Source organism: Callithrix jacchus, chromosome 1, assembly GCF_049354715.1.
Source record: "Callithrix jacchus isolate 240 chromosome 1, calJac240_pri, whole genome shotgun sequence".
Classification (NCBI taxonomy): Eukaryota; Metazoa; Chordata; class Mammalia; order Primates; family Cebidae; genus Callithrix; species Callithrix jacchus.
In genome coordinates, this window is record NC_133502.1 from 112,032,540 (window position 1) to 112,059,341 (window position 26,802).

The following is a 26,802-nucleotide window of genomic DNA, read 5'->3' on the forward strand; positions in this document are numbered from 1 at the left end:
CAGGAGTTCAAGACTAGCCTGGCCAACATGTCGAAACCTTGTCTCTACTAAAAAATACAAAAATTAGCCAGGCATGGTAGTGGGCTCCTGTAATCCCAGCTACTTGGGAGGCTGAGGCAGGAGAATAGCTTCAACAACCCAGGAGGAGGAGGTTGCAGTGAGCCAAGGTTGAGCCATTGCACTACAGCCTGTGCGACAGAGTAAGACTCTGTCTCAAGGAGTGTGGGAGGGGGGAAGTTACAAGTTTGGAAAACACTGCTCAAGTGCAAGCCCTATTTATTTGGAAAACACTGCTCAAGTGCAGGTGAAGTAGCTGAAATCCAGAGAAGGCAAGTGGGTAGCCAAAGAGAGTCCCTGAAATCTACAGCTGTCCTCTGAATTCAGTCCTCTCTCCACCCCAACACAAGTCAAAAATCAAATTATAAAGGGAATCTTCACAATCTTGTTTGTTCTAGAAAAGGCCATTTGGGGAAACACATACTACTACATACGACAGATTTTGCTTGTTCATTGGCTTAGGGTCTCCAGGCTTCATTGAGTGCTCTGAGATAAACGATGTCAGTATTTCTCTGGCCTCTCCCCTCCCACACATTGGACCTCAGATGGTCTGCTCTGTCTTCTAGAGGGTCTGTGGATTTGGGCCCCAAAAAACCATTAACCTTGGCAGAAACTATGTGACTTTATGATCTGGTACAAAGAAGGACAAACTAGAGGGATTGGATATGAGGATGAATATTGTGTACACCCTTGTCCTTAGGCAGTTTATTTTGCCTTTCATAACGTCACATTTTGCTTGTTTGTAAAAGAAGAAGAACAACAGTAGTACCTACCACACAGGATTGTTGTCAACATTAAGAGAGGTAATGAACATAAAGAACTGAGCATGCTACCAGGCATATAAAAAGTGTCCAGAGATCTGGTTAAAAGACCCTCAGTTGTTACAGGGACAGTGACCTCCTCACACCTCAAACATCAATTAATCACCAACAAAGCCACTGGCCTAGATGTAACTGTTTTCTATCTTTATTGCATTACCTACATCCAGGCAGCATCTGGGAGGAACTCTAGAACACTGAAATTAGCTGAGTTCCCTTAATATAAGGCTGTACATTCTTGGGATACCTTAATGTACTTAAATCTCTGCAACCCTAAATCACCACCTCTGTTTTTATTGATCTCTATTTGAAGGCTGTATTAATGGGCCAGGCCTTCTGCCCATTCTCTGAAGCTGGGGACTGTCTCTCATTCGCGGGGAGGCATTCTGTCTACTCCTCACCTAGACCACAGATTTCTCAGTTGTGGTGAGATTTGTTCCTTGTGGTAGTAATGGTCATCAAACTGGGATACTTGGGGATCACAAAGACTATTCAAGGGATGTATGGACACAGGCAGTTTTAGGAAGTGAATTTCTAGATCCTCATCTTCCCCAAACACTCCTTCCCAAAATTGACGAGCCTGAGAATCTGCCTGCCAGGCAAGGCACTTGGGGTTCCCCTAAAACACTTCCTCTTTTAAGCCTACCACTCACTCATCATGAATATAGTCCATTTTTCCAGGGTGTGAAACCCTCTATAGTGTTAAATAAAAGAATAATTGGGAACATTGACACCTGATGAAACTGTTATGACTAAAAACTTTTTTGCAAATAAGGTGGTATCAAATGTTCTGCTTTCAACAAAATTGAAGGAGGCTCTACTAAAGCCAATAGCTGATAATCAAAACTAAGTAAATTTTGCTATGTAAATCAGGTCAAAGAATGAAATGACATTGCTGTAACAAAACTGTTCCATTCCCATTGATTTACTCATATGAACAAGATTCCTTAGCCCTTATAAGCTACAAAAAACTGAAAAATGGGAATGGAATTGATGCTGAATTCTATCACATAGAATTATTCTGACCATGTCATGTACTTCCTCAGATTCATGAATAATTTGAAAATGAGAGCCATATCCATCTCATTAAGAAACACATTTCCAATAAATTTTCATCTTTCATGTTTAAGAATCATCAATATTCATAACATTTAACATTTTGATCAAATATGTGTTGATAATAGAAATTAGATTTCAATGCAGAAAACTTTGAGTACTTAAACCTTCATAGTCACAAGAGAAAAGTTTTAATTTCAATAGCTATAAATATTTTGTTGTAAAGACATCTAATGATAATCAATACAAAATCTATCAAACAAAAATATGTTACATTAGGATAAAATTCTGTAGGCAAGGTGAAATTGGAAGTGAGGTTCAAGGAATGAAAAGAAACAATTTAGACAGAGAAGAATTTTTTCATTTAATAATTGATTTATTTTTACTTAGAGGGGATTTAATTGATTAGATTCCTCACCTAAAACGCCTCTCTGATTTGTCTTATTTATTTATTTATTCTGTTTTATCCACATTCTCCAGTCTCATTCACCTTTTTTTACCACAGGAAATTATTCCAGTGTGTTTCATACAAATTCTTTTGTTTGTAAGAATTTTTATATATATAAATAAATTATTATATGTGATAATTTTAGAAATTGACACATTATATATATAAATAAATTTATATATATGAACACATATATAAATTTATTTATATATATATAATGTGTCAATTTCTAAAATTATATATAAATTTACATATAATATATATATAAATCTATTATATATAAATATGTATATTTATATATAATATAAATTTATTATATAATAAATTCATGTGTATATTTAAAAAATTGATACATTAAGTTTATTGTAAAAACATGATTATAAGCAATAACAGACATCCAGTAGAAAAAATTCTGACGTTATCTGCATCTTCTTTTGAGACCAGTATTTGGGTATATGTGAAATGTATTTTATCTTTTTTTAAATTGACAAAAATTTAAATTTTTTGGGGGGTACATAGTGATGTTTATGGGGTACATAGTGATGTCTCGATACATACAATGTATAGTGATCAGATTGGGGTAATTAGCATATCATCATCTCAAATATTTATAATTTCTTTTTGTTGAGAACATGCAATATCCTCCTTCTAGCTATTTGAAACAGTATATTGTTGTTAAACATTTGTATGTATTTTTCAAGGATGACATTGCATATACAAGATAACTTCTTTGATATTTAGACACCTTTGGATACATATGTAAGAGTAAAATAACGGTTTTACTAAAAAATATATTCATAAGATGCTAAGCATTATATGCTTTTCCAGTGTAGAAACTTATAAAAAATTCTGAGAATTGACTTAATAGGTGAGAAGAGCATACTGCATCATACTTATTTTTGAAGGAATACAAGCAAAAAAAAAAAGTTGAAGACCATCACCTAAGAATATCCTACCCTGATCCCGGGTCTCCAAAAGAAGCAAGATAGATCTGGGGCCCCAATGAGGCTTCCCATGAATGAAGTAGGACAAGAAGAAGGATGTGCTTTTACCTTAAAATGACTGATCCATGGCATAAAGCTTGAAAATGAGTTTGTTAATAGCACATTTCTTGATGTCTGGACAGAAATTCATATTAAATTTAGTGAAAAGAGTTAATTTCAAATGGACATGAAAAAAATATGAAGTGGAATGGCTGGAGATTCTAGAAAAGACAGTGATAAAGGACTATGGTTTCTGAAAAGCCAGGTGGCATCTACATTACTGGGGGCAATCTGTCTGAGGAAGAGGAAGCAGCATGGCCGAAGAACAGAGAGGCCCTAGGAGGCCACAGGTCTCTCAGAGAAGCTGGGGTTGAGAACTGGTCTTTGCAAAAGTTTCCAGACAGGGCTGCAGAGCAAGCACTATAAACAAGAACACCAAGGGCCAACCCATCCTGAAGGCCTGGGCAGGGCAGGGAGATGGGGGCAGCCAACACCAGGAATGGGCTGAAGCTGTCAGAAATACTTAAAACCAGAAACAATGGATTTAAACTATATCCTACAACAAATAGACTTAACAGATATCTACAGATCATTCTGCCCAACAATTGCCGAATACACATTCTATTCATCAGCATTCTCCAAGATAGATCATATAATAGACCACAAAACAAGTCTCAGTAAACTTAAGAAAATCAAAATTATATCTAGTACTTTCTTAGATCACAGTGGAGTAAAACTGGAAATCAACTCTAAAAGGAACCTTCAAAACCATGCAAGTACATGGAAGTTAAATAACCTGCTTCTGAATGATCATTGGGTGAACAAAGAAATCAAGATGAAAATTTAAAAATTCTTTGAACTGAATAATAATAGTGACACAACCTATCAAAATTCTGGAATACAGCAAAGAGAGTGCTAAGAGAAATGTTCATAGCACTAAATGCCTACATCAAAAAGTCTGAAAAAGCACAAATAGGCAATCTGAGGTCACACCTCATGGAACTGGAGAAACAAGAACAATCCAAGCCCAAACCCAGCAGAAGAAAAGAAATTACAAAGATCAGGCAGAACTAAATGAAACTGAAACAAACAAACAAAAAACATACAAAAGAGAAATAAAACAAACATCTGGTTATTTGAAAAGATAAATAAAATTGATAACCAAGAAAAGAAGTAGAAATCCAAATAATCTCAATTAGAAACAAAATGGGAGATATTACTACTGATAGCACAGAAGTACAAAAGATTATTCAAGCCTACTATGAACACCTTTATACATATAAACTAGAAAATCTAAAGGATATGAAGAAATTCCTGGAAATATACAACACTCCTAGATTAAATCAGGAATATATAGAAACTCTGAGCAGGTCAATAACAAGCAGTGAGACTGAATGGTAATTTTTTAAATTGTCAACAACAAAAAAAAGTCCAGGACCAGACAGATTCACAGCTAAATTCTATCAGACATTCCAAGAAGAATTGGTACCAATCATGTTGACACTATTCCACAGGATAGAAAAAGAGGGAATCCTCTCTAAATCATTCTATGAAGCCAGTAGCACCCTAATACCAAAACCAGGGAAAGATCTAACAAAAAAAGAAAACTACAGACCAGTATTCCTGATGAACATAGATGCAAAAATCCTCAATAAAATACTAGCTAACCAAATCCAACAACATATCAAAAAGATAATCCACCATGATCAAATGGGTTTTATACCAAAGATGCAGGGATAGTTTAACATCCCCAAGTTAATAAATGTGATACACCACATAAACAGAATTAAAAACAAAAATCACATGAACATCTCAATATATCTAGAAAAAGCTTTTGACAAAATCTAGCATTCTTTATGATTAAAACCCTCAGCAAAATCGGCATAGAAGGGGCATATCTTAAGGTAATAACAGCCATCTATGACAGACCCACAGCCAACATTATACTGAATGGGGAAAAGTTGAAAGCATTCTCCCTAAGAATTAGAACAAGACAAGGATATCCACTTTCACCACTTTTATTCAACATAGTACTGTAAGTCCTAGCCAGAGCACTCAAAGACAAAGAAATAAAGGGCATCCGAACTGGTAAAGAGGAAGTCAAACTGTTGCTATTTGCTGATGATAAGATCATATACCTAGAAAACCCTAAGGACTCATCCAAAAATCTCTTAGAACTGGTAAACAAATTCAGCAAAGTTTCAGGATACAAAATTAATATACACAAATCAGTAGCTGTGCTATATACCAACAGCAACCAATAGCTGGAAAATTCAATATAATACTTAGGAATATACCTAACCAAGAACATGAAAGACGTCTACAAGGAAAACTACAAATCACTACTGAAAGTAATCACAGATGACACAAAATGGAAATATATCCCATGTTCATAAATGGGTAGAATCAATATTGTGAAAATGACCATACTGGCAAAAGAAATCTACAAATTTGATGCAATCCCCATCAAAATTCTCCCATCATTCTTCATAGAACTAGAAAAAACAATCCTAAAATTCATGTGGAACCAAAAAAGAGCCCACATAGCCAAAACAAGAAAGACTAAGCAAAAAGAACAAACCTGGAGGCATCACATTGCCTAACTTCAAACCATACTATAACACCATAGTCACCAAAATAGCATAGTACTGGTATAAAAATAGGCACATAGACCAATGGAACAAAATAGAGAACCTGTAAATAAAACCAAGTACTTATAGCCAACTGATCTTTGACAAAGCAAACAAAAACATAAAGTGGGGAAAGGACACCCTATTCAACAAACGGTGCTGGGATAATTGGCAAGCCACAGGTAGAAGAATGAAACTTATACCTTATACACACCTTATACAAAAATCAACTCAAGATGGCTCAAAGACTTTAAGACCTGAAACCATAAAGAAGGTGTTTTTCTTTGAGCAGTAAGTCAGATGACTTGAATTTCTAGAATACTTCCACTGCTTAAATACTAAAATTTACTTATCTTTTCCTAAGAATATCACTCTCAGTCCAGCTTCCCCACTGTGGGAAGCAATTTCTTTTAGCCACTTCCCAAATAAGGGGCTGTGGAGACATTTTTGATACTGCAAAAATGTAGGATGTGGGCTCCTGTCCCTTCCCCAAACCTTGCTGATTCTTGTAGCTGAAGATCTCTGTCTCTCCCTATCTGCTCCCTCATGTACCCTAAGTCAAAGCCTAGCCAAGCTCCCAATTCCTGGCATCCCCACCTCTGCAATCACTTCTCAACTAGGACACCAAGATCAGCTTCTTGTCCCAAGCAGGAGTGGGCCACACCCTCACCCACAGTAGAACAAACCCACTCTGCTCCTGTTTGTTCTACTTCAGTCCCCAAACAATTTGAGAACTTAACAGAAATAATCTGCAGTGCGATCATATAAAATAATTACAGAAGACACTGAACCAAGGGAAAGTAAGTGTAGATAAATAACAGAAATGAGAGATAAAGTGAGTACTTGAAATACACACTTCAGATACTGTTTGATTGCAAAAGATAGGCCAAAGTTTTGACTTCAAGAAGACTGGTGAGTCTAACAGGTCAAGTCTTTCAGTAGGCTGCTTCAGAGCCTGAATCACCTCATCTTCTACTAGTGCTGGGTGCTCCTAAGTCACCCAGGAGAACATATTCCTCTACCTGTTTATGTTGCTCCATCCCTAGACATGTGCAATTACACAGAGACACATCTTCTTACGGTGATTCCAATGCAGAATGCATTACAAAATAGGAATGTGAATTTTACCTACCTCATAGGGTTTATGTATCATTTAAATTCGATCATGTATTTTATGTACTATGTATATTTATATATTAAGGGGAAAGATATCAGAGCTTTTTAGGACATACCAGCAGGCCCAGCTAGGTGTGCTGACCTGACCACATGGAGAAAAACTTCCAGGGAGAGCCAAAGTGCCCACAGGTTCTGGTGGATGTTTCATAGTGCAGCGACCCTGCTCTCTAGTGAACCCAGATCTAGTGGGTGCTGTTTGCTATAATGAATCAAATTATCAACTCTTAACATTGAAACCCACAACACAGGAGGAGAACAGAGAGGCAAAAATTGTGAAGAAGGGCACGAACATTCCTTCTCTTCCACAGGATGTAAAAGGACATGGCACAAAGCTCAACACATAGAAAACAATAAGTAAATCATACACATCAGATGGTTTTCACATGGTTGTTACCATTATTTTAATGTGAAACTGCTTTTCACAAAGTTTATACCTATTTATACTTCCAACAATTTAGGAGAAAAAAGTTTTACCACATCTTTGCCTTTACTTCAAGACTACCCTTACTTCAAAATTTGTATTAAAATGTAATTTCTTAAAGGACTATTTCCTACCTAATGAAAGCCAGTGCTTATTCTCTCTTCCTCTAACCAAAAATCAACAGGTGACCTCCCACAATGCCTGGTAACTACATATGGTGTTGATACTTGCTTTTTTTTTTAGCTATTATATAAGACCATCGGACAGTTTGTTCTTGCAGCTTCTAATCTCTCTCAAAATCTTGTCTATTTTATTTATTTTTAAAGTTTGTATAAAGTTATAGTTTTAATTTTAAAACTCATTTTTAACTGTCAATAATGTATATTTATGGGGTACACTGTGATGTTTTGATCTATCTATCTATATATATATATAAAATAGAAAGAATCAATCAAGTCAGGCACAGTGGCTTACACCTGTAATCCCAACACTTTGGGAGGCCAAGGCAATCATATCACCTGAGGTTGGGAGTTCAAGACCAGTCTCACCAACACAGTGAAACCCTGTCTCTCCTAAAAATACAAAAAATTAGCCAGGCGTGGTGGCATGTGCCTGTAATCCCAGCTACTCAGGAGACTGAGGCAGGAGAATCGCTTGAACCCCAGAGATTGCAGTGAGCCGAGATCATGCCACTGCACTCCGGCCTAGGCAAGAAGTACAAAACTCCATAAAAAAAAAGAATAAATCAAGCTAATTAACATATCTATCACATCACCAAGTTTTTTTTTGGTGTGGTGAAAATGTAAAAAATTCATGCTTTTAGCAAATTTGAATATACAATACATTATTATTAACTGTAATCATCATGAGTGCAATAGATCACCATAACATTTTCCTCCATTCTGAGACTGAACAACATTTTCCCCTTCCCTGCCTCTCCCCAACCCCAGCCTCTGATAACTACCTTTCTACTCTGTTTCTATGGTATATTCTTTTTCGGATTTCACAAATAAATGACATACATTATCTGTCTCTTTGTGTCTGGCTTATTCAACTTAGCATAATACCCTTCAGTTCCATCCATGTTGTCATGACTGACAGATTTTATTTCTTTCTAAGGGCTGTATAGTATTCCATTGCGTATGCATGCCACATTTTCTTTATCCATTCTCTGTTGATGGACACTTAGGTTGGTTCCACATCTTAGTTATTGTGAATCATGCTGAAATGAACATAGGAGTACAGATATCTCTTCAACGTACTAATTTCAATTCCTTTGAATATATACTCCAAAGTAAGGTTGCTGGATCTATTTTTAGTTTTTTGAGGAATCTATATACTATTTTCCAAAATGATAATACTTAAATCTCAGCTATCTTGAGAGAAGAGAGCCATATCTGATTGATTAACTTAGCATATACTACAAAGAAGCATGTGTGTACATGAACTGTATGTGTTTGTGTATATGTATGTGTATGTGTTAGGGAGAAGTGCAGAATAAATACACCCAACTCTTGACTATTTACAGACATTATATAGGTCTTTATTTTTTTCTCTTCTTAATCTCAAAGAAAACAGAGGGAAGGAAGAAGTGAAAAGTAAATTCTTGACTGAATATGTTTGAAAAAGTACCAAATAAAGTGAGATAATCTAGTGATTTTAATTTTTCCATCCTCTTTCTGGCCCTCAATTGTGAAATAGTTTACACCACTATAAGAAAGATGCCATAGATTGTGGTAGCTTAGACCACTGTTGAGATCTGGAATCAGAATTCCAATGTTGAAATATTGGTTCTGCCAGTTATAAGCTCTATGACTATGAGCAAAATATTCAACTTCTCTATCTTCAGTTACCCTCAACAAAAATTGGTAATATCAATGATGCCATCTTCATTGCATTGTATGAATTAAATAATTCAATGTGCAGAAAATAACATGATATCAGGGACATAGAACGTGTTTACAAATGATAACCATTATTACTTAATATAAATAGTGATCATTTTATTCATTTCACATGGCATTAAGTACCAAGCTTTATAGGAATCAGAAAATAAAGTCTTATTTCTTTTTCTTCTTTATTGTCCAGCTTCCTACAGGAAGATAAACACTCACATCCTAAAGGTTCCAGAAACAGATGAGGTAGAGCTCACCTGCCAGGCTACAGGTTATCCTCTAGCAGAAGTGTCCTGGCCAGACATCAGCGTTCCTGCCAACACTAGCCACTCCAGGACTCCTGAAGGCCTCTACCAGGTCACCAGTGTTCTGCGCCTAAACCTACACCCTGGCAGAAACTTCAGCTGTGTGTTCTGGAATGCTCCTGTGAGGGAACTTACTTTGGCCAGCATTGACCCTCAAAGTAAGAGTTGCCCCCCTTCCTAGGTCTGTCAGTCAAGACTCAGGCAAGAAACAAATGGCACACTCGAGTGATTTGAATAGTGTAGTAAAGGGACTATTTACAAAGGTCTGATCAGCATTTGGAGAAATGACAAAGGATAGTGCAGAACACCGGGGCTTCAATATTGGGGGAGAAATTACCACTGTTGGAGAAGTTACTGTAATCAAAAGGGAGCTGTAGGGAAAGCCCCACGTCACAGGCCCTGTAGCCACAAAATAGGAAAACTGCTATCTGTGGCAATTCCAAAGGGTGGAAGCTGGGTGAATGAAGACCCCAACCCCATTCTCCTCCCACCCTCTGATCTCCTGCTAGTGCCTCCCATTGGCTGAACCCAGCTAGAAATCAGAGAATACGAGAGTCCACTGTTGTATTCCATAAAAGTCAACTTCTTAGGGCTCAGAGCAGTGTTGAAGTGTACAGAATAGACATGGGAGGAAACAGAAAGTATCCAGCACAATAGCTAATCACTGTGGCTCATGCACAGTGTCATGAGCCAGCAGGATGAATATGACGTTTCTGTATATGCTGTCAGTCAGCTGGTTATAGAGTTTTTCCAAAAAATTTGGTCTCTTACAAAATCCTTCAGAGCCTTGACTGGCTATCCTGGATATTTTTGAAAGTGATCCCATACTTTTGAACTTCATATACCAGCAGAATTTCAAACAATTGTGGGAGAATTACAGCTTATACCTGCCAAGTAAGGACAACTAACATCTAGTATCACAATCATTTCATAAGAGACAGGTAATTTCATCACCGAGTGCATATGTTTCCTAATGCTCCCATATCAAGTTACCACAAATTTCACAGTTTAAGACAACACAGATTTACTCTCTGGTATTTATGGAGGTCAGAAAGCCAGACCTGAGTTTCACTGGGCTGTCAGCAGGATTGCAGAGGCCCTAAGGGAAGAGTCTATTTTCCTGTCTTTTCCAGCTGTTAGAGGCCACCTGCATTCATTGGCTTACGGCCCCTCCTTCTATCTTCAGAGGCAGCAACCCTATCACTCAGCCCTCTGCTTCTGTCACCACATCTCTCTCTCTCTTTCTTTCTGATATGGAGTCTTACTCTGTCACACAGGCTGGAGTACAGTAGCATGATCTTGGCTCACTGCAACGTCCGCCTCCCGGGTTCAAGCAATTCTCTCCTGTCTCAGCCTCCTAAGTAGCTGGGATTACAGGTGCCTACCACGACACCTGGCTAATTTTTGTATTTTTAGTAGAGATGGCTATGTTGGCCAGGCTGGTCTCAAACTCCCAACCTCAGGTGATCTGCCCACCTTGGCCTCCCAAAGTTCTGGGATTATAGGCATGAGCCACTGCTCCGGGCCACCACATCTCTTTCTTTAACTAGCTTGTTTCTCTCTTCCACTTCTTAAGGACCCTTCTGATTGCATTAGGTGCTCCATCCCCCACTCCCCAGTTATTCAGGGTGATCTTCCCATCTCAAGGCCCATCTGCAAAACTTCTTTTGCCATGTAAGGTGACATATTCACATGTTTCAGGGATTAGAACATGACATATTTGGGGAGAGCCATCCTTTTATCTACCCTACTGAGAAGGGATATACTTTCAGAATAAGGACAGTCCCTAGTACTGATTCTATTTGGCTTTATAGAAAATTCAGTATCTTGGCATTGTATTTCACATTTTGCCCTTTGTCTTAGTTGGGTAAGGCAGAGCCTACGATAAGAACTTGTGTGGCATGCAGGTATTTAATTGGCAGTCCCAGAGGGCAGAAGCAAGAGATTTGGGAGTTTAAGAGAGGATAATGTAAGAGTATATTATCAAAGTTGTTTGTGTAGGCAACAGAAACTCAAATATTCAAGGACCAGCATGTAGATGGCCTCCTAAGATATCTTCTCAAAGAATTTCAAGTGGAAGGACTCGTTTATCTGCTTTATGCCCATTGGTTGACAGGAATATGAACTCCATTCTGCTGCTGAGCTAGACATGCATATGGGCTGAGTGAGCTCTCCTCAGCATCTGTAGCATCAGAAGAGTCACAGGGCAGAAAGAAGAGTATCCAATGTGAGGTGAATTATTGACCTTTAAGTGAGTGTAAGCCCACCCAGAATTCTATCCCAGCTAGCTGAAATGAGAGGTGAGGCTGAGAGGAAGTAAGGCAGGACTGCAACGTCCCCGTTTATACTGTTCAAAGTTTATACTGAGCCTTCTAGCTGGGATGCAGCCACAATCTCTGCAAAAGATTTAATATGCACCAGTTTGTGGAACAAGCTGCAGTTCCTGATGCTGCTGTTGATCCCAAGCCACAGTTTATATTTGTTGTCTCACTCATCCACCATACATTCCAGATTTCCCTCACCTAACACCTCAGATGGAATAGTTTCTTTGCCTGAAAGAGTGACCCAGAGTTTTGACCCCAAGAGCCTCTGAGCTTTTGATCAGCATGTCCTTAACAGACTGGGGTTGTTGCAAGTATCTTTTCATTATCACTGCACATGGAAGTAAAACGAACCGGTCAATCAATGAATCCCTGAGTTCTAGACATATTCTTCCTTGTCTCCATTATGTAGTGGTGTTCAAGATTTTCATAATAATCAAGATCGATTACTCCAACAGTATGGTAATTTTTTTCTTTGCCCACTGATCTGCCAATATAAAGAGCTCCAGGTGACCAGGCCAGTAGCACAGCTTTAGATGCAGTAGAACAAGCACAGTGTCCCCTGCTAGAATTCCCTATAGGAAGCCAGACCTTTGATCCAGAAGAGCCTAAATTTGTAGGGTTGAGTGAACTTCTATAGATGAGTCACTGGGAGTAATGGTGAGAGGAGTCAACCTGCAGCATTGGAATATCCCTGGTACAGATGAAGAACATGTTTGAGGAGGTTGTCAGGAGGAAGTTAGACCTTGCACAGAAATACCACCATCAGGGTATGAATTGAGCCGTCAGAGATATCTGATGCTTTATCCCAAATAAAAATTAATTTTTTCATGGAGTGACACTGATCCACAAACCAGACTCTAAGAACTTTGCAGTGACTAAATACCCATCTCATCTTACTTTCCTAGTATTTTATTCTGGAAAAAATTCTTTCCTGATACAGTTTTCAGAGGCAGCTAGATGCACTGTCATCTCTCTCCTCTTCCCACTTCCCTACCTATCCACAACTTACTACCCAATGCCAACACTAAAGTTAGCCCAGCTTCTTTCTAACTAAATTATTAGTTTAGAAAAAAGAGAGGAGACATGCTAAGAACCTTAGAGGCTAGGCGCAGTGGTTCATGTCTGTAATCCCAGCACTTTGGGAGGCCAAGACAGGAGGATCACTTGAGCCCAGTAGATTGAGATTACAGTGAGCTCTAATGGTGCCACTGTACTCCACTCCAGCCTGGGCAACAGAGTGAGACTCTGTCTCCAAAAAAGAAAAGAAAAGGGGAGGGAAGGGGAGTGGAGAGGAAAGAAAGAAATTAGAATCCATCAGTTTTAGGGCCAACTTCAGGTAAAAATGTGAATTAGGCAAGTTGGTCTTTCAACATTCTCTGTCTCTCTTTATATCATGGTTAAGACCATAGACTTGTCACCTCAGGAGAAATGAACTCTAATTAATTCATTCTAAAGCTAAAGCCTCTAAAGAGGCTCAAATATGAGCAATCCCAGAAGTTTTTTTCCCCTGGAATTGTTTATTCAACTGTCCTTTGTTATGTGGAATTTCCTGCCTTGTTAAGTGTCGGCTAGTACTTTGGATGAATTGTAGTTTTCTAGAAAGACACTTCTTATTTAAGAACCTCTCCAGGGAAACAGGGGCCTGTATAAGATGAATTTAGAAATAACTAGAGTCCACCCTTTGCACAATGATTATGTCGGTGTGTTATTCTTATGGTAGAGAAGGGAAAGGGCTGTCCAACCATTGCTCTGGAAGCCTTTATGCTATGAGAGGTTAACAGTGGAGTAAAATGGCCACCTGCCCCGCTCTCTTCATGGGAGCGAACATGGCTGACTAAATAGTCAACAACCATGGGAGAGACCTGTGGGATCTTCATCAGAGCTCAGGATCTCCCAGGGTATCACTCATAAATGCAGCCATCAGGGAGATGGAGAAATCTTTGTACAGCTAGAAATTCTCAACCTGGTTTTAACCATCCTTCTCAGCTTTGTATTCGTCCTACTGTTCTCTGACATGGATCCTCTGCTTCATTAAGCATCCCTTCCTCACCACGTGCTCTCTGAACTTGGTTGCACATTTTCTACTTCCATGCTTTTTTTGTTCAGGTTTTTCCATATAAATATCATTATTTCCCTCTCTGCCAGCTCCAAACCCACCCTCTCTCTGGGGCAGATCAGTCATCCCAGGGCACAAGGAGGGCTTTCCCTCATCTCACATTTTGAGACCTATTACCTGGACCATTTGTTTGCCTTGTAACTATTCTTGCCTTTTTAATTGCTATTTTATTTTCCATGTAGTTTTATTGTTCACACAAGTCTAAAGAAAAAACAGAGTCCCCTGTTCATAATAAGTGCTCAACAAATGTTGGGTTGATGGGTTGGAGACTTCATCTTAGATAATCTCAGTCCCATCATCCCCACTACCAGACTGTGTGGACAGCCAGGTCAGAGCAGCCAAATGATATTTTAGTTTGTGGCACAAATACTAGCACAAAATAACCAAAGTCACACATCGGCCTATGAGTTCCTTGCTTCTATTTCTCAAGGGCATTTTAAAGTTGTCTTATGACTGTTCCTTTTCTACTCATTCTCATAAATTGAGCTGTTGACTGCTGTGACCCACGAGCTTCTCCGGAAGTTAATGTATACAATGAACACAGAAATTACAGTATTGGGGGGTGGAGGGTGCCTGTAATCCCAGCTACTCAAGAGGCTGAGGCAGGAGACTCTCCAGTGACTCTTAGAATAGATGACTGAACATTCCAAATTTCAAGAAGAAGTTAGGGAGCAACAACAGATCATTTTCCTTTTGAAATAGGGTTTCTTCTGCTCAGCCAGTTGTTGTATTTTGATTAGGATATGGAATGGGACTAGAGCACAAAAAATAAATATAAAAGTACCCTTGTGGGGCTGGCAGAAAAGAGAAGCCTTTCTAGGAGACCTAGAAATGACTATAGGCAGTGGCTGAGAGCATGGACTCTGATGTCAGACAGGCTTAAATTTCAAACCCTCTCTCTACTACCTATTAGTTTTGAGAAACTGAATATCCCACTTAGCCACTCTAGCACTCAGTCTCTCATGTGTAGAATGAGGGTGAGTACTGACAGATAGCTTTTGTGGTTATCATGAGTATTAAATGAAATGTGCTTGTAAAATGCTTAGTACTCAGAAAGTGTGCAAACAGGAAAAACATTTGGTATCGCTAGCAAGTTGCATGCCTTACTTGTGAGTTCATGAAGTTGTGGCAAGGACAAGACAAATATTGTTTGCCATTGCATCATTTTATCATTGCTAAAGAGTATGCAATTATTGGCCAGGTGCAGTGGCTCATGCCTGCAATCCTAGCACTTGGGAGGCCAAGATGGGTGGATTGCTTGAGGCCAGGAGTTCAAAACCAGCCTGGCCAACATGGTAAGACCCCGCCTCTACTAAAAATACAAAAAAAAAAAAAAAAAAAAAAAAAAATTAGCCGGACATGGTTCCAGGTGCCTGAAATCCCAGCTATACAAGAGGCTGAGGCAGGTTGAGGCAGGAGAAGCTGGGAGGCAGAGGGAGCCAAGATTGCACCACTGCACGCCAGCCTGGACAACAAGAGGAAAACTCTGTCTCAAAAAAAAAAAAAAAAAAAGAAAAAAAGAGAAAAGAAAAGAAGAAAATGCAAGTATTTTTAAACAACTTAGAGGAATAAGTATTAGGATGTAGGCTAAGCTACCATAATGAAGAGACTTCAAAATATGGTGATAAACAAGACAGAAGTATATTTCTTTCCATGTAACACTAAGGTGGTTCAGAGCAGCTAAGTAGCTATGTTCCTTAGAGTCATTCATTGATCCAGGTTTTCATCCTTTGCTCTGCCATTCTCCAGGATGTTGTCCCTTTAAAATTGTCAACGCTGAGTCAGTGCCAAACCCATGTTTCAAACTTCAGAAAGGAAATAAATGGTGGAAGACACATTCAATGTTTTAAGGCCAAGACACAGAAGACCCATTCTCTTGGCCTGAACTTAGATTACATGGCTGGGCCCACTTAACTACAGGGGAGGCTTGGAAACATAGTCTCTGAGAAGCCATGTGTCCAGCTAATTCCTTAATATTAGGGATAAAAGAAAGAATGGATTAACCAGCAATATACCATAATGTAACAAATGACTAGGAGGATCAGGCTAGGTAGACTAGAAGACAGACAGTCAATTCAACACAACAATTCCTTATTGACACCTTTCATGTAGCTGTTGCTTGACTCTAGAGAGGACTCAAAGGTAGTTTAGATAAGGCCTTTGCCCTCCAAATAGTCTAAGCAGACTGATATCCTATTGGATGTTCAACTTGGGAGTCTTCAGGGATGAGCAGAGCTTCTGTATATGGAAGAGACAGGGTTTACATAAAGACACTGAGGTAGGGACCTCTCCTGTTGTGGGGACAGTGAGAGGCCCAGATCTCCTTGACACATCCAGCAAGTGCTTACTAAACACTTCCTAGAAATTAAGAAGTAGATGGTAATTAATATGGGTTATCCAATGTTTGGATGAGCCAGGCTCCTTATCTTGTCTTCCTTAATGTTCATCACACTCTATTGGATGGAGAAAAATATCTGTGGGACCTGAGCTTTGGGTCAGATAGATCTGGGTTTGCAATCCTGGCACTGCCATTTACTTAGCAGTAATGACCTCAGATAGATTATTTAGCATCTCTGAGACTTACTTCCTCAACCCAAAAACAAGGCACTCAGACTAAATGATATCTAATCTCTTCTCCAGTAAAACAATCTATAGTTCTCAGATAGCACTGTGCTGGGGATGGTGGGGTTTGGGGGCTGGGAAGTTGGGAGGACTGAGCCCTTCCTCCTGAGCAGTTTTGTCCAGTTTTTCCTGGACCAGCCTGTCGTGTTTATTCCATGTGAATGACTCCATGAGGCAAAATTTGAGCTTTTGAAAAGGGCACAATTTAACTTGGGTACCATTTCATCTCCCTGTTGGTGAACACCCCTCCAGCCCTGCCTTTTGTCAGTCTAGAGCCCTTGTTCTAATCTGCACACACCAGAGGGCTTTCCCCAGCCTCCAAAATTACTCTTCTGATCCGCTCTCTACTAAATTCATCCTTTCCTCAGTGCCAAAACCTTGAAAAACTGAAACAAGGCAAAGGGCCAGTTGTAGTAATTCACACTAAGGTATGAGTGACTGGGTTTAGTATATTAACACCACCTAGGATATTCTATTTTTTCCAAAAGGATCCCATTAATCCTTGAAATTTAACAACTAATGGTACAGATTCTAAGCACTGTGAGTACTTGTCAGTGGGGGAAAGACATTTTTGGGCTGAGGGACTTTCCCACTGGGAAGAGAGAGAGGATGAGGCGGAGAAGGGGGATAGGGAGGAAAAAGAGAAAAAAGAAAGAAAGATGATTAAATAATAGATGGATGGATTGATAAATGGAAAAAATAATATGAGAGAGTGGTAAAAAGCACAGAATCTGGAACCAGACTGTATTTATCTTAGCTGGGTCACTTACTGTGTAACTTAGGGTAAGTTTCCTAGTCTCTCTATGCCTCACTTTCTTTACCAGTAAAATGGGGATTATAGCAGAGCCAACCTCACAGAGTGGTTGTAAGGAGTGGATGAGCTGATACATGCAAAGCTCTTAGACAGGACCTGGCATGGAGTAAGTGCTCCACACAGTTAGCGGTGTTGGCTGTAACTCACTGATGTGGCCAGCCTGTTGGTCTACCTCTGAGCTGCCATGTAACAGGATGCTGGTGCTTTTCCTTCACCCAGGTCAAATGGAACCCAGGGCCTCTCCAACTTGGCTGCTTCACATTCTCATCCCCTCCTGCATCATTGCTTTCATTTTTACAGCCACAATGATAGCCCTAAGAAAACAACACTGTCAAAAGCTGTATTCTACAAAAGGTAAGTGAGTTTTATTCATAGTAACCAAATAGACTGGGTGTCTGCAGCGTGAGCCACTGCTTTGCTCCGCAGGCCTATGGCTTCCTGGTTTCACGCTAAACCCACTCAAGGCTTATGAATCACTTTGAGCTTGTCTTGATGATTTTTTTTTTTTTTTTTTTTGCCCAGAAGAAAATGGCTCTCATCATCAGTAAGCTAAACTTCTTACACTGAGTTTTTAAAGGGAATGTTTTGTTCCTATGTCTGAAAGAGTTTGTCTTATTCTTTGAGCCAAGATCCTTCATCAGCTTCATGAGAGTGATGTTATTTTGGCAATGCAGACAGCTACATGCTCAGATTTTGCTGGTGGGATGTTGGCTGGATCTTTTCTAAAGATTCTTTCCATTTTCACCCCTCTTCTCCAGTCTAGATATGAGCTGGGTTAAACCCATCCCGTCTCCCAGGAATCTCAATCTTGGGTAAGGAAAAGAGAAAGTTTTGTGAGGCCATCTGGGGATAAGGAAAGCAGCTGGTTGATGGTATCTTCAGGTCTTTCAGTAACTCCCTTCCAGTTTCTCCTTAGCCTGTTGTATTCTCACCAACACACTCCTGTTCTGTTGCACCAGCTGGGACAGAGCAGGCTGAAGCCTATGAGCTCTGATTTCATTGCTTCATTGTTAATGTGTCTGCCCTTGGTTTCCTAGGAGGAGCCTGCCCGCAAAACCCCCAGGATGTATGTACGCAGGCCTAGCTGGTGCTTTCCTAAACGGCCCTTTTGTCTGCACTCAGTGAACTTCTCCAAAGATCTATATGTGGCCTCATCTATAGAAAAGGAAATGACATGTAGAAATAATTCAGTAGGAGTTTGGAGCAACACTATCTGAGTACTAGGGGAGTTTTAAGTGGTTGTTATCTTACATTTATAGTCATAACTTCAATATTCTCATCTGCCATAAAATATTGTCATGTTCTATTTGTCCACTGCCCTATGTGTGCATGCGTTCACTTGGGTGCTGAATACTTCTATCTGTAGAATGCAAGGAACTGTTGCCAAAAGAGAAAGACAGAGGGAGGGAAGAAGAAGTCAAGGGGAGTGAGAGAGAAAGAGAAGGCTTGAGATGTGGAAGAAAAAAGATAGAAAGAAAAATAAATGTGGAGGGGAAGAGAGCTTCACGATAAAGGAGGAAGAATATCCAACAGAACTTTGACTTTTAAATAGAACCACTTCAGAGAGTTGTGTCAGATGCACCTTAGTTGTCTTATCTTCTGCCATTCTTCTTTTACCTCCCAGACCCATATCTCTTGGAAACAGCTTTATACCAGGGTTCAAGGCCTGAGGCCAGAGAACTCTTTTATCACTTCAAAAATGAGCAGCTGAGTCTTCCATTCCAGCTGTCTTTGGGAGAATGGAATGGAGTCACAGTCAAAGATAGAGTGGAAATAAATTCTCTCCTTATCCCTCGCCCCAGTCTTAAGAGTGAGTAAGGATATCAGTAGCTCAGAGGAGCTGAGAGGTAAAGCTCAAGTCCTAACTGTGATTAGGAGACCTTTCTTACAAATAAGAATTAAGAGAATAAATGTGCAAACAATTTCTTTTATATTTTTAATGAACCAGAGAGAAATCATGGTTGCCTATATAACCCCTGTCTCTAACTAACTTGCATTCAGATCTGCTTTCTTACATGTGTCTGCCATACACACAAACTCATATGTCATGGAAAAGGGTTCAGAACTGCTGGTGATGTAGACAGAGCTTTAAACCAGGGTCAGATGGCTAGGTTGGGACATGCTGCTGCCATATATTGGCTCTCTGCCCTTTTACAAATTGCCTAACTTCTTTGAGATGGTCTTTCTATTTGTAAAAGGGGAAGCAGCAAGAGAAGGAGCATTATACAGCTTATTGGCCCAACCTCACTGCCACCAGTGTGGTTCAACTTGGACTACAGAGGAATCTTCCGAACTGGCTTCCCTGTATTCACTACTGCTACCTCCAACTTGGTCTGTTCTCATGTTTTGCTAGAATAGGCTTTTATAAATCATAAATCTGGGCTGAATGTGGCAGCTCATGCCTATAATCCCAGCACTTTGGGAAGCTGAGGCGGGTGGATCACCTGAGGTCAGGAGTTCGAGACCAGCCTGACCAAGATAGTGAAACCTAGTCTCTACTAAAAATACAAAAATTAGCTGGGTGTGGTGGCACACACCTGTAATCCCAGCTACTTGGGAGGCTGAGGCAGAAGAATCCCTTGAACCCGAGAGATGAAGGTCGCAGTGAGCCGAGATCATGCCATTGCACTCCAGCCTAGGCAAAAAGAGTGTAGCTCTGTCTGAAAAAAAAATCATAAATCTACCATATGTCCTCTGTTCAGACCTTCTCCATGGCATCCCATTGCTCACTGGATGAAGTTCCAAAAAGCCCAGGGTGGTTTGACTCGTGTCTCCAGCTTTAACTAGATCGCCATCACCTTCATTTTCTAAGCTCTAACCATACAGGATTTTCTAGTCCTCAGAGGCATCTCAGTCTTTCAATTCAGAGTTTTCTCATATAATATTATCTCTTCTTAAAATACTTTCTTCTTGCCCACTCAGTTGGAGTCAGTCTTTAAATCTCAACTAAGTTTATACTTCATCAAGTCTTTCCTAATTCTACCCCCCACCCACCACGCCCATTACATTAAATCCCTTTATATTTCCACAATGCCGACTTCTTCTTCAATGCATTCAGCACACAATCACAGGTCTAGGACCTGTTTTAATAGCTTGGGCTACCAATTAAATTGCATCCCTTTTAATTTTCCAGTTAATTCCTCAAGCACTCACATGCCCATCTTAGCAAGATGTTCAATGTCTTCCTCTTATAGCATGTATATATCCACCTCCCACAAACTGCTAGGAAGCTTACTTAGCCCACAGGGGCAGTGCTATTGACAAACAGGCAGGAAGGCTACTAGGGAGCTGTTAGTCCTCCAGAGGGCCCTGGTTTTGAGCAGTTGCTGTCTACACCTGCCATGCAGAATTTCTGGTCCTTCCATGTGTCTCCATCCACTGTGCACAGGTAATCTTGCTGGTCCCGATCTCCACACAGACCACAGTGCTACAAGATTACAGTTCTTATGGCTCCCCAACACATGCTCTGTCATTGGTCCCAAAGCAGAACTCCTGTGGGTTGATGAGGTAGGAGGGGATCCCTGACTTAGCCACAGCTGTGCACAACCAGCCTCTTCCCCTCTAGGACCTCATGTTGAGCCTGGGACACCAGTCCTAACTTCCTTCTCTTGAGTTCCTCTTAGCGCCATTGTTGTCCTGAACATCTTAGTCCATTGGAAAGTTAAGTAAAGAGGCAGCAGTCTATGTCCCTTTCCTTCCAGGTGGCTCCTTGACTTCTGAACAGATTTACCCACCTATGCCTCAGTGACTAGCTCTGTGCACTAAAGCGTATTGGGAGGGCAGTCATTATTACACAAAAGGTCCTATTTACCATTTCCCCTAAGAGGAACCATTCAACAGTTCAGGGGCCCAGGGTGACTGCTGAGCTCTAGAGAAGAAGTTGGCTACTTCTGTTGCAAAATAATGTTAAATTCTGCTTTATCTGTTAGTCTTTATGTTTCAAGAGTACAGTAACTGTGTTTCTTTGATTCACCAATACATGCCCAGTGTCTAAAACATTACCTGGCATATAATAGATGTTCAATAAAATTTTAAACATTGAACCTACTATATGCAGGTGAACATGCTAAATCCGCTGTGTCCAATATAATAGTCATCTGTGGCTCTTTCTAAGTTAAATAAAAATTCATCAGTCACATCTTAAGTACTCACATATTGTATGCTCAATAGCCATATACAGATAATTTCTCCTGTATTGGGTAGTGCAGATATACACCATTTCCATCACTGCAGAAAGTTCTACTAAAAAACACTGTGCTAGACCCTTTCCAAACTTCTCACTTAATTTCACAAAAATTGATTGTGGCAGGGAGAAGTATCTTTATGTTGCAGTTAAGAAAGTGAGGCTCAGAAAAGTTCTAGAACTTCCCAAAGTCATACAGCTGGGATTTGAATACAGGTCTCTCTTACTCAAAAACTTGTGGCCTACTTGTTGCAAAAGTGCTTAATGTAAATTGGCTCAATCAATATTATTATCTTTGAGCAATGGAAGGAGAAAGTAAGTATCAATCCTAAAGAATTGAGTGAATTATTCATTGACTTGCTGAGCCAGTGGCAAAGTTAGAATCCAGTAGGAGTCACCAGCTACAGAATCTAGATCTTTAGAACGTCTTCAGATCTTCAGAACAGTGTTTTGCAAACTCTCTGGTGAAGGACTAGTTATCATCATAGGTTGGTAACAGTTCACCTACCAGCACTAGCCCATGAACCAGACTCTGAGTGGCATTGCCCTAGAAGATTGAGCCAGAATTTTACAGAGGTTTAAAGACCAAATATGCTGGTTTATGGTTGCCTGTGGCCCAAAGAGAAGGGCAGCACTAACCTCAGGCATTATTAAGGAGGTACCCACTGAAGACAACATTCAAGAGCAATTCCTCTGGGTTAACCATTGGGCTCCTTTCAAATGCAAACCCTCTTGGAGGAGACTACAATGCTGAATAGAGACCCCCAAATTCCAGGCCAAGCTCAGGATAGTCATGAGGGAATTACTAAAAACCTGGTATATAGGGCAAAAGCAGAATTAGGGATGGACTGATTTCAGGAACCCAGGCAATGGCAGGAATTAGTCATTAAATCCTAAAAGAGAATCAGAGTGGGAGGGAATATGTGAAATCAGAGGTTAAGAAAAAAGTGAAACCTATTCACAATTGCAAAGATATGAAACCAACCTAAGTACTCATTGATGAGTAAGTGGATAAAGAAAATGTGATATATATATGTACACACACACACACACACACACACACACACCACAGAATACTACTCAGCCATTAAAAGAATGAAATAATGTGTTTTTACAACAACCTGAAGCCCATTATTCCAAGTGAAGTAACTCAGGAATGGAAAACCAAATACCATATATTCTTATTTGTAAGTGGGAGCTAAGCTATGGGTATGCAAAGGCATACAGAGTATAATGAGCATGGGAGACTCAGAAGGAGAGAATGGGGGTGGCACTGAGGAATATAAAGTACATATTGAGTTCAGTGTACACTACTTGAGTGATGGGTGCACTAAAATCTCAGACTTCACCAGTATGCAATTCATTCATGTAACCAAAAACCACTTGTACCCCTAAACCTATTGATATAAAAAAAATTTGGCCGGGTGTGGTGGCTTATGCCTGTAATCCCAGCACTTTGGGAGGCCGAGGCAGGCAGATCATGAGGTCAAGAGATCGAGACCATTCTGGCCAACATGGTGAAACCCCATCTTTACTAAAAATACAAAAATTAGCTGGGCTTGGTGGAGCATGCCTGCAGTCCCAGCTACTCGGGAGGCTGAGGCAGGAGAATCACTTGAACCTGGGAGGTGGAGGTTGCAGTGAGCCAAGATGTTGCTACTGCACTCTAGCCTGGGCAACAGAGTGAGACGTGGTCTCAAAAAAAAAAAAAAAACAATTGAAATTAAGAAGTGAAACCAAGGAAACTTAGTGGTGAGCAGCAGCATCCGTTATGTGAACTTGTCCTTCTGAACCAGTAACTTGAGTTGAACCAGTGCCAGTCACTTGTAACTTAGTGCAAATCAATTGATCAGACCTTCTGACCTGGGCTAGGGCAGGGAGGCAGAAGTGGCAGTCAAGACTAAAGGAGAAAAGGGAGAGCTAATTCTGCAGCCAGACATTTCCTGGGTTGAATACCCAAATTAGTCCCTCAGCCTTTAAGTGCCTAAGGGCCAGGAGTAGACAGAGGAATGGAAAGTGTGGGTGTTCTTTGTTCACACTCTTTGCCTAGGGGCCAGATTTTACATTATGCATTACTACCGCAACTTCCCGGGCCACAGTGGACATTTGGGCTTCATATGTGAATTTATTTAGATTTACTTTTTGTTCTGCCATATTTTAATCTATAAGCTGAACAATTTTCTCATTAATATTATTCCATTTCTGGAATTTTTATTTTTCAGACACAACAAAAGAACTGTCACCACGACAAAGAGGGAAGTGAACAGTGCTGTGAGTAAGCACGATTTTTGCTTTTCTTTCTTATCTTCTTTTCTCTACCAGCTTGAATTTTAAAGTAACTACTATTCTATTAATTCATGGAAGGCAACTGAATAGTTCCAGCTTACAGAATCTTCCTGTTGGGTGGCATTTCAGCAAAGCCTTATTCTTAGCCCCAGAACAATCATGCCATCTTTTGCTCGGTCTATTCCTAAGCAATCCTAGGTGATACTGTCCTGGACCTCTGGTCTCACATAGTTAGAAAAAGGGTTAAAATCTAACAGCAAGGAGAAGATATTCAACTGCGATGCAACCGCAGCAGATGTTCTTGCAACAAACAATGATTAAGAAGTACATTGTTGGGGGCTGTGAGTCAAGAGTAATATAGGGAAAACAGAAGTCTCTTCATATCCTTCCTCCTCCACAGATTCCAGCTCCAAGACTGTCCAAGTCTAGATCTACGATCTAGAGGTTAGGAGTAGGGTTGCTAAAATCATTAAGCCTGCTTGGATGAAAAGCTTAGACTCAGGGGAAGCAGTGTTTTGGAGTTACATAGGCCTGGGTCATATCAGAAAATGGGTATTTCTAGCTTTCTTGGGAAAAGCTGCCTTTCCCTCGTAATCTAGGAATCACATGGTGTAACACATGAGGGCATGAGTTCACCAAAATGATCATAGGAAAATCAGAGAAATATCTAAATAACTTTGCATCAGCTACTTGGAATTATTCAGAACTACTCATTTTAGAATATTGTTGAATATAACCAAATTTCCAGAAGCACCCATTGTGAAAACTTTCTAGAAGCCCCTCTTCAAATTCCAGGGTCCATGTCCAGCTCAGACATAAGACATGGCAGTCATAAGCAAAAAACATGACTGAAAGGAATGAGATTGGCCTCTGCACCCTTCCCATTTCCTACTACCAGCCTGAAAGCCATTCTTGAAAATACCTCCTGTCACCACGTGCTCATAACCTGGGCATAGAATCAAGGAAAAAAGACAAAGGCAGCTTAGGGCAGGACTGTACTCAGCATCTATGCACAGCATCATACACTTAGCATCTATGAATCAGCAATGAGATTTTCTTGACTCAGAAAAGTTTCAGATCAACACTGGCAGGCCTGATTAAAATTTTCACTTACTGAGAAACAAAAATCCTAGATTCCTATAAAATGGTCTGCTTGGCCTATTGGCAAATTTCCAGGAGAGGCATCAGTTATTTGTCTGAGTTTCATGAGCTTGGAGTCTTTGTTGAAAGGCCTGAGAGCAGAAGTGTTAAATTCAGATGCCCACCAGGGTCAAGCAGGTGATGAAATGAATGAGAAGAGCCTGGTATAACCAGAGAGGGAGTAGTGGGGACTGTATCACACTGAGAACTTATGAACTATCAGTTCTAGAGAAGATGAAAATATAGATGTTTATATTAAATCTCCCAGTTATTAAATACTAGCTAAAAATATTTTGAATATCAAACAAGCCAAATTAATTATGCCCACAGGTTTGCAACCTCTGTCCTAGATAGAAACACTATCAGAAAAAGAACTTAGGATCTGAGTAATTAAGGCAGAAACATCTATTTAAGGGCTCAAGGAACACCTAATTAAATGTCAAATGTCCTAAATGTCTTATCCCTTAACCTGCCATATGGTCTGAATATTGCACTATTAGTGAGTAGCTTTTGTGGACTAACAGGTATCAGAAGCATTTTTTTTTTTTTTTTTTTGAGATGGAGTCTCACTCTGTTGCCCAGGCTGGAGTGGAGTGGCATGATTTCGGCTCACTGCAACCTCTGCCTCCTGGGTTCAAGCGATTTTCCTGGCTCAGCCTCCCGCGTAGCTGGGACTACAGTTACAAGCATTTTTAACCAGTACTTCTTAGAAATAGAAAAGTCTCATACTTGCTTTTAATGGTATCTGAAATTCAAAATAAAAGACCTATCTTGCTTAAAGGTCAAATTAAAGAAATGGGAGTATTCCTCTTCCCCGGCTCCCCACCAATTACTTGTAGTCACCCTCTCTACCTTCTAACCCAGGAAGGAAGGGAGAGTGCAGGAGGTAAGAGAGCAATACTCCTCCTCTCTCCCCCTCCTCCTCCTCCCTGGCACTTACCTGAGAATCTGTGATGTGATGTAAGGAGGTCAGGACTACTTAGATACACATTATAGAAAACTTCCATATGTATGCCCAAGAAGACACATAAAGAAAAGTTCTTGGTACTACTGCTTATTATAGTGACATATTGGAAACCATCAAATATACATCAATAGAATAGATAGGAATACTACAGTAATTAAAATGAAAGAACAAAAGCTAGATGTACTTTTGAGATGAATAAATCTGAATATAATTTTGACGGAAAAGATAGGTTGCAGAAAAATATTGCCAATATAATCCCAATTATATAGTGTTTTAAAACATGCAAACAATCTCTTAGTGGTATTTATGGAAACATTTATGTGAACTAAAAGTAGAAAACTAGCATGGAAATAATAAACACCAAATTCTATCTTTTAAACTGGGTGGTAGGTGTATAGGTGTCCATCATATTATTCTCTATATTTTGTTTTAAGCCTGAAATATTTATTTCAGAGGTCATGACTCAAATTCAGGAGTTTAGATTCAAGTTTTTCTGTGAGCTAGCCACAAAACCATAGGTAAGATTCATCACCTCTCTAGGTTTCAGTTTTGTCATTTGTA

The 26,802-nt window shown here is 39.8% G+C and overlaps 2 protein-coding genes across 3 annotated transcripts in view; one reads left to right on the forward strand and one right to left on the reverse strand.

Moving 5' to 3' along the window:
* Nucleotides 1–26,802, reverse strand: part of PLGRKT (plasminogen receptor with a C-terminal lysine) — a 281,104-nt gene that overhangs the window by 176,800 nt on the left and 77,502 nt on the right. The gene's annotated exons all lie outside the window — the stretch shown is intronic.
* PDCD1LG2 (programmed cell death 1 ligand 2) overlaps nt 1–26,802 on the forward strand; it is a 59,071-nt gene that overhangs the window by 23,392 nt on the left and 8,877 nt on the right. Inside the window, exons 4-6 of one of the 2 annotated variants that reach the window (XM_035305223.3) lie at nt 9,678–9,947; nt 17,885–18,019; nt 24,071–24,123. In XM_035305223.3, coding sequence (XP_035161114.1) covers nt 9,678–9,947; nt 17,885–18,019; nt 24,071–24,111 — 446 coding nt within the window. In that variant the 3' untranslated portion in view covers nt 24,112–24,123. The remainder of the gene's footprint in view (nt 1–9,677; nt 9,948–17,884; nt 18,020–24,070; nt 24,124–26,802) is intronic. The other variant, XM_035305218.3, reaches the window with a different exon arrangement.